The sequence below is a fragment of the Agelaius phoeniceus genome, chromosome 19, assembly GCF_051311805.1.
Source record: "Agelaius phoeniceus isolate bAgePho1 chromosome 19, bAgePho1.hap1, whole genome shotgun sequence".
In the NCBI taxonomy this organism is placed as follows: Eukaryota; Metazoa; Chordata; class Aves; order Passeriformes; family Icteridae; genus Agelaius; species Agelaius phoeniceus.
The window spans coordinates 10,844,235-10,860,571 of NC_135283.1; the positions used below are offsets into that span (position 1 = coordinate 10,844,235).

Sequence of the window (16,337 nt, forward strand, 5' to 3'; positions counted from 1 at the left end):
AGCCATTTTAAAGGCATTTTGGTGTTTTTAATGTGTGATTGAAATGTGCACTAAGGCAGCCAAGCTCTGCTCCTCACACCCTCCCCAGTGATGCAAACAAGGGAATGCAATTCAACTCACTTATACTGCTCCTTGGCCTGCATAATGACAAAATCCCACTTGTAGTTTATTTTTTGATTGAGCATGTTGTAATGTTCCTGGAATAAAAATAAAAAAGCAGCTTAGTGTGAAAATTCTGACCAGGGCACTCCCATGCTGGGGTTTTCTTGACTCTCCATAGTTCAACGAGGCCAGGCTGGCCACTGAGCCAAGAAATCTGGATTGTTCTGCACGTAATTACAAGAATTGCAACAGTTCAAAAATACCATTGCAAGGAGAGCAATTACCCCTGCTAAAATTATAATTGACTTCACAGGAGTTTTCTGTACTGGTTGTTTTTTTCACTTGCAAAATGTTGGCTTTTGATACAGCTGCAGGAACACCTCATGCAGTTGAAGAGGTGATTTTTTTTTTGCTGTGCCCCACTCATTAGCAACAAAGGGCTTAAGTTGTAGCAAATGAGGGTCTTGTAATGGAACAAGTGCAATGTCTCCTCACCTTTTCATATTCTTCCAAAATCCCTTTCCTTTTAATGTTCTTCTTTGCTAGATAAATTGCTGTGGAGGTAGTAGCAAATTAGCAATCAGTTATACAAGTCCAAGAATAATTATAAATTTACCCACATTGCAAACACAGGAGCCTTTGTCTGCTACAGTATCTTCCCAGGCATGAGCTCCAAGCTCACAAGAGCTCAGTGAAAAGGACTTGGTGCTTTTGGGATGGCACTGATGCCCAGGCAGGACAGGCAGTGGGTGCCTTCTGCCACCTCCCCTGGGGAGCTCAGCCAGGCTTCCATGGCTCAGGGGACACTGGACCAAACCTTCTGAGGCTCCTCAGAGCTTGAGCTCCAAGTTTTCTGAAGCACAGGCCCGTGTGTTTTGCTCAAGTTTTAATAAAAACATTCCAATCTAAATCAGGCTTTTTTATTTCCTTGGAAAATCTACAGCATAATGCAGGTGAAAGCCACAGAGGACAACCCTGGCATGGACAAATCAGCCTGTGAACTGCACAGCTCACAGGAGCAAAGCCAGCTGATCAGCCCAAGATTCATGATCAGCTCTACTACAAAAAGCATCATAAAGGCAACAAGAGATTTGTATGGAAAAAAACCATCAGGAGATATTGGAAGCCACTGTGCTTTCTACAAAATAGAAAAGAACCATCTCTGAATGCAGAGCTTGAGCCAAACCTACAGGAAGGCAGCCTTGGGCTCAGATCCAGGAACACACTTAACTGCTCAGGGAAATCTAATCTTGTGTTTAAAGCCTTCCCTCCCAGCAAGGTAATTCAGATGTGCTCCTGTGTGATGGATCTTAGTGGAACAGAAGAGCTTAAGCACTTTCTCTCATCAAGGCCACCACAAGATGCTCACACCCTCAATTCACCATTACTGAGAATTATTCACAAAACAGCATGAAAAAAATTGCCAGGGTTGGTCATTGTGGGTGGAGATGCAAGAACAGGAAGAGCAGGTGTGGAGCAGGACTGTGGGACAAACCCACACCCCTGGGCACCCCTGGATGGGGGACAAATCCACACCCCTGGAAACCCCTGGACTTTGGGACAAACCCACACCCCTGGGCACCCCTGGATGGGGGACAAATCCACACCCCTGGAAACCCCTGGGCACCCCTGGACTTTGGGACAAACCCACACCCCTGGATACCCCTGGGCACCCCTGGACTTTGGGACAAACCCACACCCCTGGATACCCCTGGACTTTGGGACAAACCCACACCCCTGGATACCCCTGGATACCCCTGGACTTTGGGACAAATCCACACCCCTGGAAACCCCTGGGCACCCCTGGACTTTGGGACAAACCCACACCCCCGGGCATCCCTGGACTGTCACAGACATATTTTATGAAAAATCCTTTCATTAGAATATTTTTTCTTTAGAAGCGGAGAGGCTTCAGAAACGAAATGTAAATAATAATTATCTGCTGCTGTGGAATGCAACAGGTGCATCTTGATTGGTCTCATGTGGTTAATTAATTAATGGCCAATCAGTCTAGTTGTCTTGGACTCTCTGGTCAGTGACAAGATTTTATTATTATTATTCTTTTCTTTTCATGCTTTCTGATGAAATCTTTTCTTTTATTCTTTTAGTATAGTTTTAGTATATAATTTTATTTTAATATAATATATATTAAGTATAGTTTTAGTATATAATTTTATTTTAATATAATATATATTATATATATATTATATAATATATATTATAATATATATTATATTAATATAATATATATCATAAAATAATAAATCAGCCTTCTGAAACATAAAGTCAAGATTCTCATCTCTTCCCTTGTGCTGAAACCCCTGCAATCAACACCACACTGGACTGTGTGACAAACCCACACCCTGGGCACATGCAGTGCCACCACTCACCATAGTCAGTGTCATCAGCAGCCCAGCCCTGCACTGGCCAGAAATAAGGAGTCTGCAAGGGAAGGAGCCTCCTGTTAGTGCACACAGGCCCTGAACTCATGGACTCCTCATTCCCAGTACCAGGAATATCCTGATTTCCCACTGAGAGCAGTGGAAAGAGTCCAGCCATGAACCTCAATACCATCCTGTTCTTACTGTGCTTTTTGAATATTCATTATTCAGTGCCCCCACGTCATCTATGTCCAACCAGCAATTCCATTTGCTGCTTTAAGATCTGAAGGGAACACTCTCTGGAGGAATGCACAGCTATTTTTAGGCTGAACAAATACACTAATTTCACTGAAGAAACGATCCCAGTTTCCCTGTAAACTGCAATCTCAGACTTCTCTGAGTCTTTTCCTTCCACCTGCACAGCTACACAGCTCCTGGGAAGTGCCCCAGCTGCCTGTTTTTAATAAAAACCAGTGCTGAACTCCCTCTCAACAGCTTCGAGGAGCTGCAACTCACTTGAAACCTGTAGAGGCTGCCATCTGCCCTCAGGGTGAGGTTCTTTGGCTCCTGAAGAGGGTAGATATATCCATATTTGACAAACAGGTCTCCCAGGTGGAGTGCCTCTGAAAATGGAGAATGCAGATGTTCTCATTGCACAGAAACACTTCACTGGAATTAAAAGTGAGCTCTTATGCAGAGGAGAATTCAACTAAAAGGTTTTGCTGCTTGAGGTCTTGGTTTTATGACTGGAAGCTGGGAAAGGCTCAATTTTCACATTTTTACCCACCTTCTGCAGTGATCTTCAAGCGCTGAAGGATCCACTGCATGATATCATTACCTGCAAAACAAAGCAAAGGTCAGGCACTGAAATCAGGAGTGTCCCCAAATCCAGGAAAGGAGATTCTGCAGTGCTCACCCCTCACTGTGCTCTGGATCCCATGAGGGCACAGTGTCACTGACATCTTTTATGAGAAATCCTTTCTTTAGGATTTTTCCTCCTGAGAAGCTGAGAGGCCTCAGGAACAAAATGTAACCAATGGTTATCTGCTGCTGTGGAATGTAACAGGTGGATCTGGGATTGGCCCATGTTGGTTGTTTCTAATTAATGGCCAATCACAGCCCAGCTGGCTCAGACAAAGAATCTGAGCCACAATCCTTTGTTATCATTCTTTCTTATTCTATTCTTAGCCAGCCTTCTGCTGAAATCCTTTCTTCTATTCTTTTAGTATAGTTTTTATAAAATATATATGATAAAATAATAAATCAAGCCTTCTGAAACATGGAGTCAGATCCTCATCTCTTCCCTCATCCTCAGAGCCCTGTGAACAGAGTCACAGCCCCCTCTTCTGTAAATTCAAATGCAAGGAGCCCAGGTGAAATGCACTGCTGGGCCCCCACTGGCCATGGTGGCACCCCAGGGCACCAGGCAGTGACCCTGGGATGGCACAGAGAGAGTGGCACCAGCTCACGTGGCCTGAGCAGCACCCACACCCCATCAGGGGCTTAGAAAGGGCTTAAGGATGCAGCAGCTTTCTCACCAGGGAAGGGGAGGTTTTGCTCCAGCTTGCCTGGAAAGATTCACTGCACAGAAGCTCCAGAGGCACAGAGCACAGTTTTCACAGATATCTTCTATGAAAAATCCTTTCTTTAGGATTTTTCCTCCTGAGAAGCTGAGAGGCCTCAAGAACAAAATGTAAACATTGATTATCTGCTGCTGTGGAATGCAACAGGTGCATCTGTGACTGGCCCATGTTGGTTGTTTCTAATTAATGGCCAATCACAGCCCAGCTGGCTCGGACAGAGAGTCTGAGCCACAAGCCTTTGTTATCATTCCTTCTTTTTCTATTCTTAGCCAGCCTTCTGCTGAAATCCTTTCTTCTATTCTTTTAGTATAGTTTTTATAAAATATATATGATAAAATAATAAATCAAGCCTTCTGAAACATGGAGCCAGATCCTCGTCTCTTCCCTCATCCTCAGACCCCACGGTCACACACAGTCCTGGCTCAGTTTTGTAAAGACCAGTGCCTGATCCTCTGAGAGTCCCTTAATGGGCAGAAGGGATGTCCAAATCTCAGATCCAAGCTGCAGTGGTCACAGGATTTATCAAATTCACACACATTTTATCTCTCCCACTTCTTCTGTTGGACTGTGAGCAGTTGTACCCACCACAGGCAGCATAAACCTCCTGCAGTTTTAGTTTTATGTTTTAGTATTATTTATTATTTAGTTTTATGTTTTTGTATTTAATTTTATGTTTTATGGGGCAAATTTCATGAACCTCCTTCCATTTAAAGAGGGCAAAAAGGGACTTGTTCCCTGACCAGTTACTGGCCTTTTCCTCCAAACCTCCCCCAGGACTGAGGTGTTGACCTTTCTTGACATTGCAGTGATGACTTAACTTTCTAATAGGGGCTCAGAGCTCTTATCCTACTGCCTGCTTCCTGAAATAGATGAAATTAAAGGATTATCTCATCACTCATTTCTAGACAGCTCCCTCTGTAAGCACTTTCTCCCAAAGGTGCACATCTAACATTGAGGTTTATTTGTGAGCCACTTTACTGACTCTCACTGAATTTAACTGTCACCATGATATTTTCTGAAAAATCCCTTCTCCAGGATTTTTCTCCTGAGAAGCTGAGAAGCCTCAGAAAAGAAATGTAAATAATAATTATCTGATTGCTTGGAATGTGGTCAGGAGGTTGCTGACCAACAGGTGCATCTTTGATTGGTTCCATGTGAATTCTTTTAATTAATGACCAATCCCAGTCCAGCTGTGTTGGACTCTCTGGTCAGTCACAGGTTTTTATTATTCATTCTTTTCCAAGCTTTCTGATGTATTCTTTTCTCTATAGTTTAGTATAGTTTTAGTATATCATTTCTTATAGTATATAATATAATATAGTATAATATATGATATAGTATGATATAATATAGTATGATCTAGTTATATTAGGTATAATATAATATAATATAATATATATAATATAAATCAGCCTTCTGAGAACTTAAAGACAGATTCTCATCTCTCACCTCATCCTAGAAACCCAACAACACCACATTTAACTTGTTAGCTTCCTGCACAGGAGAGCCAGGCTCTCTCCAATGGATCTGTGTCTCCTGCTCCAATATCTTCACCACACACCCTCATCAAAATGAATCCTCTAAGAGTCCCTTAATGGGCAGAAGGGATGTCCAAATCTCAGATCCAAGCTGCAGTGGTCACAGGATTTATCAAATTCACACACATTTTATCTCTCCCACTTCTTTTGTTGGACTGTGAGCAGTTGTACCCACCACAGGCAGCATAAACCTCCTGCAGTTTTAGTTTTACATTCTGGGGGGGCAAATTTCAGAACCTCCTTCCATTTAAAGAGGGCAAAAAGGGACTTGTTCCCTGACCAGTTACTGGCCTTTTCCTCCAAACCTCCCCCAGGACTGAGGTGTTGACCTTTCTTGAATTGCAGTGGTGACTTTCCCCCAAAGGTGCACATCTAACATTGAGGTTTATTTGTGAGCCATTTTACTGACTTTCACTGAATTTAACTGTCACCATGATATTTTATGAAAAATCCCTATACTCACTGCCTCTTCCCATGGGCAAGTGACTTCAGTGCCTCTGCAGCCTCATTTAAAAAAAATAAAATTGGGGCAAACAACACACTGAGCCAGCCAGGCTTTGCAAACACAGTAGGGGAATTCTCTTGACTTGCCTGGAGCAAACTCACTTTGTTTCAGTGGGAGTTTTTGTTCTGAATTTCCAAGTGCTGGAGAAAGATGGAAGCAGGAGGAGGATATGGAGTATGTGTGAATATTTATAGCAGGGGATTCCTCACAAGAGCTTTTGTGGAGGCTTGGAGAGCAGGGTACTGCTGGTGCCTGGTGAAAGGAGCAGCAGGCACAAGGAGGCTGATAAGAGCTGCCTGGAACACTGCACATGACACAGCTCAGCTCCTGTCTGCTGCTCCTCCAGCCTCCTTGAGGGAGGCAAAGCTGTCATTTACAGGCACACAAGTGGGTTGAATATTTTGTTCTTTTCCTGCCTACTCAAGAAGAATTATAACTAGCAGTAAACATGAAAAGGAAGACTAATTGTTAATTGCTCGTTTCTGAAGTACCATCTTTCAGTCTGCCTCCAGGCTGCTTGTTTTAATTGGATTTTAATATTTATCTTTATTTGTGATGCAGCCTCACTGGGAGCATGAGAGGTCTGGAGGCTGCAGCATGTCCTCACCTCTGTGCTAAGGCAAGGTCACTTGAGTTAACCCCAGGAGACAGCTGGGAGTGCCTGGGGATCAACTTTTGTCTGCTTCAAAGGGTAGGAATGAAATGAGACAGGAGTGAGAATGAGATCAAGGGAGCAGGAACATTTCAAATGATGTGCAGCTGATATTTACTGGGGGCAGATCTCCAGCACACAGCCATGGGGTCCATCCACAGGCAGATTTTCTGGGCTGAACTGGGCCCAGCCCCTTCCCCCAGAGCAGCTCTTACCTGTCACAGCGTGGGGGATGCTGGTGACCATCACTGGCTGGGGCTGGGTCTTGATTCCTGTGTCTGGGCTCTGCATCTCCATCATGAGAGCTTCAATCTGCAAAGCAGGGAGGGGAGGGGATGGGATCTGGAGCCACATTTCTCCTCCTCACAGAGAAAAGCAAGGCACAATTCTTCCCAAGGGTATTTCTGAGATTCACATTCTCTGAACCTCAGAGAAAGGAAAAACAATTCTTATCACTTGCTGTGCCTCTGTTTGTGCAAAAGTAGAATGCAATATGGAGATTGTTTACCCAAATTCATGGTGTTTTGTTTCCTTGGACTATGAGGGCCAGGTGTGTGTGTGTGTCAGGACTGTGGGCTGACAGTCATGAGATTCAGAGCAGAGTTGAGTGCTTGGTCGATTCAGTTTAGATGTAATGTAATATAGATGTTAATACATATTGTTAAATATAAATATAGTAATAATTATAAATATAAATTTATAATTTTCTAATATTTTATAATTTATATAATAAAATAATTAATTAACCTTCTGATAAGATGGAGTCAGATGCATCATTCCATCCTTCCTCAAGGCATTCCCTGCAAATTTACCAGGGATGGATGTCAGGAGTGGGCAGGAGGGCAGCCTGCACTCCAGAGGGTGAGCATTGCTGTGTCACAGACACATTTTACGAAAAATCCTTTTGCCAGGATTTTTTCTCCTGAGAAGCTGAGAGGCCTCAGGAATATAATATAATATAATATAATATAATATAATATAATATAATATAATATAATATAATATAATATAATATAATATAATATAATATAATATAATATAATATAATATAATATAATATAATATAATATAATATAATATAATATAATATAATATAATATAATATAATCTGCTGCTGTGGAATGCAACAGGTGCATCTGGGATTGGTCTCATGGGGTTGTTTCTAATTAATGGCCAATCACAGCCCAGCTGGCTTGGACTGTCTGAGAGTCACAAGATTTTATTATCATTCCATTCCTTCTTTCCTTGCTAGCCGTCTGATGAAACCCTTTCTTCTATTCTTTTACTATAGTTTTAATAATATATATCTAATAAAATTATATATAATAACATATTATTTTATTATATCTTATTATTTTATTATATATTATTATATTATTATATATAATAAAATAATAAGATATAATAAAATAATAAGATATAATAAAATAATAATAAATACAATTTTAATAATACATATAATAAATAAAATATATGTGTATAAAAATAAAATTTTATATATATATAAATTTTATACAATATATATTTATATCTATTATTTATATATTTTATATACATATATAAATTTTATGTATATAATATATATAATAATATATATAAATATATATAATAAATAATAATAAATAAAAATTAATAAATATATAATAAATAAATAATAATAAATAAATATAATAAATATTTATTATATATAAATATATAATAAATATATATAAATATATATATAAATAATATATTTTTTATTTATATATATATATATAAATATATATAAATAAAATAGATATACATAATGACTTCAGAAACATGGAGTCAACATTGTCATCTCTTCCCTGGTCCTGGGACCCTGTGAACCCCACCCCACTGGTGTGCCACAGCAATGCCTGCAGTGGCCACAGCCCTCTCTGGACCTCCCCTGGCACCAGAGGTGCCACCTCCAGCCCATGGCAGCTCACACTGGACACACACACAGCCAGGGCTGGCACAGGAGGGACAGCATGGAGCCACTCAATGAGAGCTAAGGAAAAAATAAATAAATAGAATCTCTGCTACCCAGAGCCCACTATACCCAGAAAGGTTCTTCTCTGGCTCGTTGGGCACTTAGAAAGGAAAATGGGGAGGGAATAAAATCTGTGCTTGTGTTGGGAGGTGCAGAGGAGGGGTGTGAGGGGCTCTGTGACCAGTCCTGGGCAGGGCTGCACTCCCCACCCAGCTCTCAGCCCCTCCAGGGGTGGGGCAGGCACATCCTCCTCCCTGGCAGCATCTTCAGCTGGGACTCCTCAGGGACCCTGGTGACTCATCTTTAACACAGGATGAGTCTCACACTCAGGGCCAGACATCTTTTATTCCTCATTTCCAATTACCTTTATTTCTTTTTTAAAAGATAAAGATTTTCAAAGGTAGTTTGCTCCTCTTTGACTTCCTACCAGCACCATTCCCAAAGCACAAAGCTTTTCTTTCACTCAGGATCTGTGCTCAGATGGATGGAGCTGGGGCACCCCCCTCATCTCCTCGTTTTTGACTATCTAAGTGCCATGAGAGCTTTGGGGAAGATATTCTTCTTTCTGTCTTCTGCTTCCAGGGCTATTAAATCAAAACTGGCCCAACAGGACCAATTTGGTCTCTCCACACATTTGTTTTGGGTGAGGCTGTAGCTTTTTAACTGAGAGCAGAGGATTTAACAGTGTGAGCTGATGACACCCACACATAATGGAGGGTATTGTCTTCACAGGCACCACAGTGACTTTGGTCCCAAGTCTTGCCAAGTTCTGTGAGGATTTAAGCTGTAGTGACAGGATACACTCTGGGCTTGTCAGTAAAACTGGATTTTCAACTGCTTTTAAAGGCACTGACAAATTAATGCTAAAAGGGAGAAGCCTGGTAAAATTTAACATAAATATTTGTATAAATACTTATAAAATATTTTAAAAGAGCAAAACCAGAGCAGAGGTAATGGAATTTGAAGACATTTTTTTTAGATCTTTTAACAGAACTCATAATTTCAACCTCAGAAAGTTCAGAAAGTTCAAACCTCAGAAAGTTCATCCCTCATCATGTGTGGGATGAGGTGAGGCAGGCAGGGCACTCTTTAGGAAACTGGGATTTTAAGCAAACCCAGGTGCCTTAGGAAGTCACCCCCTGTGACTGCACAGTCCCTTCCCAGAGAACAGAGATCCTGGGGGCAAACACAGCCCTGCTCATGCCCCTGTCCCTGTGCAGTGAGCACCTGGCAGACCCAGGCAGGATCTGTGTTCTGGGCAGGCAGCACAGCACATGCTGCCCTCCACGTGGGCTCCAGAGACATCTTCAACAGCTGAGAGCAGGGAATCTGTAGGGGGATCCAGTATGAAGGTGGTATAAAATGTAATCTTATCCACCAACGAGTCACAGCTGGACCAATTACTAAAGATTAGGAGCAGGCCTGATCTGAACAGGCCACACCTGTAGGCAGTAAGAACAAGGGGTATAAAAGAGCAGATTGGTGGGATCAGGAGTTACAGGAGTCAATGGCTGCTGCAAGGACCAAGAAGAGTCAGTGCTGAGAGGAGCTGCCTGCAGGAGACATGCAGGAGGTTTGAGGCTCTGGTGATATGGAATCCTTGTACTATAATGATAAGAGAACTCTTGGCATATAAAACAACAGGAATTGGCTCAGAAACCCCTCCAGCACAGCATGTTCCCTTCCTTTAACCAGCAGCTCTTCAACTCAGGTGGTGTTCACACTCTGCCACGCTCTCTCTTGTCACTGGAGAAATGACAAATGCATTAAAAAGCCAGGCAGCCCTGGCTGCAAAGCCTGCACCTTGCTGATCAAACCTCAGCCTGTCTGTGTCTGTTCTCCCAAGGGAACAGTGGATTACAGGCTCAGGAGCTGCCATCAGCACCAGGCTGCCAGAGGGAGGCCAGGAGGGCTGCTTCACACACAGCAGGAACATTTCCTTGCTTTGCTGAGGGCTCTGGTACGTTTTGTCACGCTTTCAGCCAGGAAAGAGCTGTCTGGTTTGAATTTTGCAGAGCCAGAAGCCACTTCCTGACTGGTTGATGGGTGGAGATGCACACAGAGGTAAATAATCAGGACTGCTGAGTGAGCCAGGCTCCAGGGAGAGCTCATCTCACACACACAGAACCACAAGGCAAGAGCCCCCTGGAGATTTCCCTTCAGATCAGCTGGGATCTCTGCCTGGAGGTGAACTCACCCTGAAAGCCACAGAGGAGACAACAGGAAAGCTGTCTGTCCCCTCTGTGACTGCACAGAGTCACAGGGCTCAGCTTGCTGAGAGCAAAACAGAACTCAAACTCCCATAAATCAAGAAAAACCATCACTGGATTCAGGAGCTCTGAGAAGCCCCAGGGAGAGTGTCCTGGATTGCCAACCAAATTGTACCCTATGTACCATCTGGATGGCAGCTGTCTTCTGTTCAGTGGGCAGTTTTCATTATCTCTTCCACATCTGGGGAGACATCTGCTGATAAGAGGCCATTGAATGTCACTGCATGGCTGATAAGAACTACAGCATCCCATTGGGAGATGTGAGCCCAGAGGGAGGAGCCAAGCATTCCTGCCTGGATATAATCTGGAGATTCTGGAACACCAGCCAAGCATTCCTACCTGGATCTAATCTGGAGATTCTGGGACACCAGCCAAGCATTCCTGCCTGGATATAATCTGGGGTTCTGGAACACCAGCCAAGCATTCCTGCCTGGATATAACCTGGAGATTCTGGAACACCAGCCAAGCATTCCTGCCTGGATATAACCTGGAGATTCTGGAACAGCAGCACAGCTTCTCCACTGGATTTCCCAGAGGAACAGCAGCTGCCCCTTCCACTGGATCTTCAGAGGAAGAGACTCCGCCCTTCTCCAGGATCCCTGCTCCAGCAGAGCCACCCCTGGCACTGCAGGAGGGCTGCAGCCACAATTCCAATGGTTCTGCTGCCAGCACCCTGACCCACGTGGTGTGAGGTTGTGTTCTGACTCTGTCAGTGCTGTTTTAGTTAACTGCATTGTTTATTTTATCTTTTTATTTTCGTCCCTAGTAAAGAACTGTTATTCCTGCTCCCATATGTTTTGCCTGAGAGCCCCTTAAATTAAAATTTATAGCAATTTGGACAGAGGGGGGTTACATTTTCCATTCCAGAGGAGGCTCCTGCCTTCCTTAGCAGACACCTGCCTTTCCAAACCAAGACAGAGAGGCTAATGGCCACCAACTGATGGGGTGCCCATGGTTCTGGAGGAGGAGGAGGAGGATGGATGCTTTGCTGCAGCATGGAGCAGTGGGCAGTGATGGATGGCTTGGCTGAGTGACCCTGGGTGCAGGTCCCATCCCTGTTACCCTTTGGGCACCCACCAGCTCCCCAGGATCAGGGCATCCACAATGCAGGAAAACCAAACTCCAGGTGCTGAGACTCACAAATGCAACAGCAGAACATTGCCAAGGTGAGGAGCTCAGTCCTTCTCAGCATCAACCCAGACAGAGGCAGTTTTGCTTCAGACAGAAGAAAAATCGATTTTCCCAGCAGGAATTTCCAGTTCCCAGCTGAGTTCACAGTCCTGGTGCTGTAATTAAACATCTGCTGCTTTCTCCATGCTGTTTGCCTGGTTCTAGCCTCCCTCACTGCCTGCTGCTGTTTGCAAGGGTCAGCCCTACCTGCTCTGATTTCCAAGGTAACACCACAGTCCTTGTCCCCACTCTGGCCTCTGAAGGCTCACTCGATTGTTTCCTAGGTCTACAACTACCAGCCTTGCTTTGCACGTTGATGGATGATCAGAAAAAAAAGAAGAAATGAAAAAAATCCATTGTTAACCAGCTAAAACTTCCTGCTTTTTCCTAATTAAAGCTGAGAGGAAGTGGCTTGTTCCCACTGAGTGATGCCTCAGCTAAAGGAAGCGAATCTGTGAGTGGGGAGGGCAGGGCTGTAGCTGGCTCTGCCCAGTCTGGACGGGATTTTTTCCAACAAGATGTGGCACTGGCATCTCCCAGCCTGGAACAAGGAAAGGGAGGATGGGATGAGGCTGAGCTTGGCCTAAGGCTCAGTTTCAGCCATACCCAGGGCCTCAGAGAGCAGGAGTCTGCTGGATTCCAGCAGAAACACAATTCAGCTGCTCACACGCTTCTGGAAATGCCCAGGAAGATGAGGCCCAGCAGCTGCTGGAAAATCTAAGCCTGAAGAAGCAAAGCCAGGCTGGAAAAGCCCCCAGACCCTGGAGCAGCCCCTCCCTGGCTGCTGCACAGCTTGGGAGAAGCCAGCAGGGAGCAGAGTGAGGAGGAGGCAGGGAAGAAGGCATCCATCAGCCCTACCCACAAGGTGTGAGTCACTGTGCAGCTCAGCAAGGAAAAATACCCAGCCCAGGAGCTCCTGAGAGCACAGCCCAGCTCTGCCAGCTGATGCCCAGCAGAGCCAGGCCTGACTGCTGGAGCAGGCACAGGCACCAAGAGCTTGGATTCATTCAAGCTCTCACAGCATCCAGCCAAGTGCATCCAGCCAAAATGCATTTAAGAAGCTTCCTTGCTATCCCAAAAGACCTTTGGGTCATTCTTCTTCCAGCCAAGATGGTTTAGAAGGGGAGGAAAAAATAAAATAAAACAACCTAAGTGCTAGCATGAAGAGCAGGTGTTACAGGCCCCTCTGATCCCTCATAGCTCAGCCACAAAGACCAACCTGCACATCCAGCCTGAGTCGTTCAGAACAGCCTCACAGCAAGGGCAGGGCACTGCCCACCACCCCTACAGCACCCCCTGTGCTCTCCATGGCAGGATTGCTGCTGTGGGCACATCTTCCTGCTGCAGGGGCAGCACAGGGGGCTGCTGGCAGCTGTGAATGCACAGAGGGCCCAGGGGCTGGCAGCTGTGAATGCACAGAGGGCCCAGGGGATGGCAGCATGGCAGGGATCCCTCCCTGCACCTGTGGGTGTACACAGGGATGGGCTGGCAGCATGGCAGGGATCCCTCCCTGCAGCTGTGGATGCACACAGGGATGGCAGCATGGCAGGGATCCCTCCCTGCACCTGTGGGTGCACACAGGGCCCAGGGGCTGGCAGCATGGCAGGGATCCCTCCCTGCACCTGTGGATGCACACAGGGCTGGCAGCATGGCAGGGATCCCTCCCTGCACCTGTGGATGCACACAGGGATGGCAGCATGGCAGGGATCCCTCCCTGCACCTGTGGGTGCACACAGGGCTGGCAGCATGGCAGGGATCCCTCCCTGCAGCTGTGGATGCACACAGGGATGGCAGCATGGCAGGGATCCCTCCCTGCAGCTGTGGATGCACACAGGGCTGGCAGCATGGCAGGGATCCCTCCCTGCAGCTGTGGATGCACACAGGGATGGGCTGGCAGCATGGCAGGGATCCCTCCCTGCAGCTGTGGGTGCACACAGGGATGGCAGCATGGCAGGGATCCCTCCCTGCACCCACAGCAGCCCAGGCACAGCGTGTGTCAGCTGGGGGCAGAGCGTGAGCCCAGGCTTAAGCAATTAACAAAGCTTCTTTCCAGGATTTTAGCTCCTCATGGGTCTAAGCCTGTAAGGTGCTCGCTGGGTGCAGGCTGAGCATCCTCAGCTCCCATCATGGGCAGCAGTAAAGGTGCCTGGTGTTCCCAGGAGCTCTGAGGATGTGGCTGGCTGCACACAGACCACATTGCCATGGAGCTGCCGAGGCTCCATGGCTGCTCCAAGGTCTGGAAAAAACAGCAGGAATGAAAGTGGAGCTGAGAGCCAAGGGCTCTCACTGACCACCAGGAGCTCCCCTTCCTGCTGCTAACAGGTCCTGGACTTGCAAAGCACTGGAAGTGCTCAGCCCCCCGGCTGCTCTCAGTGTGAGTGAGTGGTGCACACTCTGTACAGCATTCCCTGTGTTTTGACTGATCTTCCCACCTGAGGAACTGGGAGTGCTGTGCAGAGCCTGCTGCACTCCCACGGAGCAGCTGAAGCACAGCTGCAGGCAGTTGTTTTCTCAAAGCACAGCTTCTCCTCCTCTGCACCCCCGCACACAACTCCACCGAGTATTACTCAGTACAGAATTTGGCCTGGAGTATTTCTCTTGGCAGGGCTCCCCAGCCAAATTTACCCTGCAAGACATAGCACCACAGAAAATACCCTCTTTACTTCCTCTGGTGTAGTAAGTACTGCCAGGCTTATACCTTAGCATGGAATATCCCCAAATTCCCCTCTCTTTACCCCTGGAATCCTCCTTAGGTTGTGGGTGTTGAGGAAAGCTAACTACAATTCAAACAGCAACTTGCTGGCTGTACTTGTCACTGGAAATTCAGTTAATTCCATCCAACAGGATAAGCCACACTCAGGAGAGGTGGGTGGAAGAAAAGCTAGCTTAACACTCTGCTTTTCAAAATCTGCAGTACCAGCTACACTACAACTGCCTATGCTTTGAATGAATGCTACAGGAAAAGCCCACCAAATGCTGCACAAAATTACACATTACACCCAAAAACGTGGGCATGCACCATCCCACTCCTTCTACTGCTTCTGGCCACAGATGCACTCATGTCTGAAAAACTGGAAGGAGGCAGAGAGCAGGCTGTAATACACGCTCTGAATGTGGACATCAGCTGAAAGCACTGGGAGCACACACTGGAGCAGAGTTACACTGAGTGGCCTGGCACTGCAGGTGATGGGTTTTTCCCTGGGAACGACGCAGATTTGAGGGACTTTAAAAACAAATAATGGAAGAGAGAGAAAACGTGTCAGGGCAAGACATAGCACCACAGAAAATACCCTCTTTACTTCCTTTGTAGCTTATCTCACCATTCAGCTGAGATAAGCTACAAAAGATAAACACCATTACAGTCCTATTTTCTCCATCACTACAGCACACGCTACCCCCCGAGCCAGCTGGGATCCACGGCGCTCTCCACAGATTCAACAGATTGCAACAGGTCACGGCTCCCAGCTCCCGGGCAGGGGCTGTCCCCCCTCGGAGCCACCCGCCCGGAGGTGCCCGGGCAGCGGTGGCCGAGCAAGATGCTCTGAACGCGGCATCGCCCCGAGCACCGCCAGCGCTGCCCGGGGCACCGCACCGCATCGCCCGGCTCGCCCTTAACGGCGCGGCTGAGCCCTCACCTTTTTGAGGAAGGCCATCCGCGGGCGGTAGCGCTGCCCCTGGTCGAGCCGTGTGACGGTCATGGTGCCGGTGGTGCCGGTGCCGGTGGTGGCGGTGGCGGTGCCGGTGGCGGTGCGAGCGGAGCGGCCGCGGCCCGGCGCACCTGGCTGCCCACACCGCCACACGCCGGGGGCGGCGCCACCGCCGCGCGCCGCAGCCAATCAGCACCCGCCGCACCGAGCTCATTTGCATGAAGGCGGTGGGGCGGCCGCTTGGGGGCGCTCGTGGGAGAGCGCGGAGGGAATGGAATGGAATGGAATGGAATGGAATGGAATGGAATGGAATGGAATGGAATGGAATGGAATGGAATGGAATGGAATGGGACGGGATGGAACGGGATGGAATGGAATGGAATGGGATGGAATGGAATGGGACGGGACGGAACGGAATGGAATGGAATGGAATGGAATGGAATGGAATGGAATGGGATGGAATGGAATGGGACGGGATGGAATGGAATGGGACGGG

At 46.5% G+C, this 16,337-nt stretch overlaps 1 protein-coding gene across 7 annotated transcripts in view; it reads right to left on the reverse strand.

The window, feature by feature from the left end:
- RGS9 (regulator of G protein signaling 9) overlaps positions 1-15,993 on the reverse strand; it is a 39,975-nt gene extending 23,982 nt beyond the window's left edge. For all 7 annotated transcript variants that reach the window (XR_013184711.1, XM_054645331.2, XM_077188163.1 and 4 more), the window contains exons 1-7: positions 15,830-15,993; positions 6,977-7,073; positions 3,271-3,321; positions 3,000-3,106; positions 2,493-2,544; positions 598-656; positions 121-197 (exon numbers count right to left, since the gene is read on the reverse strand). Coding sequence is in view for 6 of the 7 variants with exons in the window: in XM_054645331.2 (XP_054501306.2) it covers positions 121-197; positions 598-656; positions 2,493-2,544; positions 3,000-3,106; positions 3,271-3,321; positions 6,977-7,073; positions 15,830-15,892 (506 nt within the window). In the remaining variant the exon portion in view is untranslated. The remainder of the gene's footprint in view (positions 1-120; positions 198-597; positions 657-2,492; positions 2,545-2,999; positions 3,107-3,270; positions 3,322-6,976; positions 7,074-15,829) is intronic.
- Between the last annotated feature and the right edge of the window lie 344 nt (positions 15,994-16,337).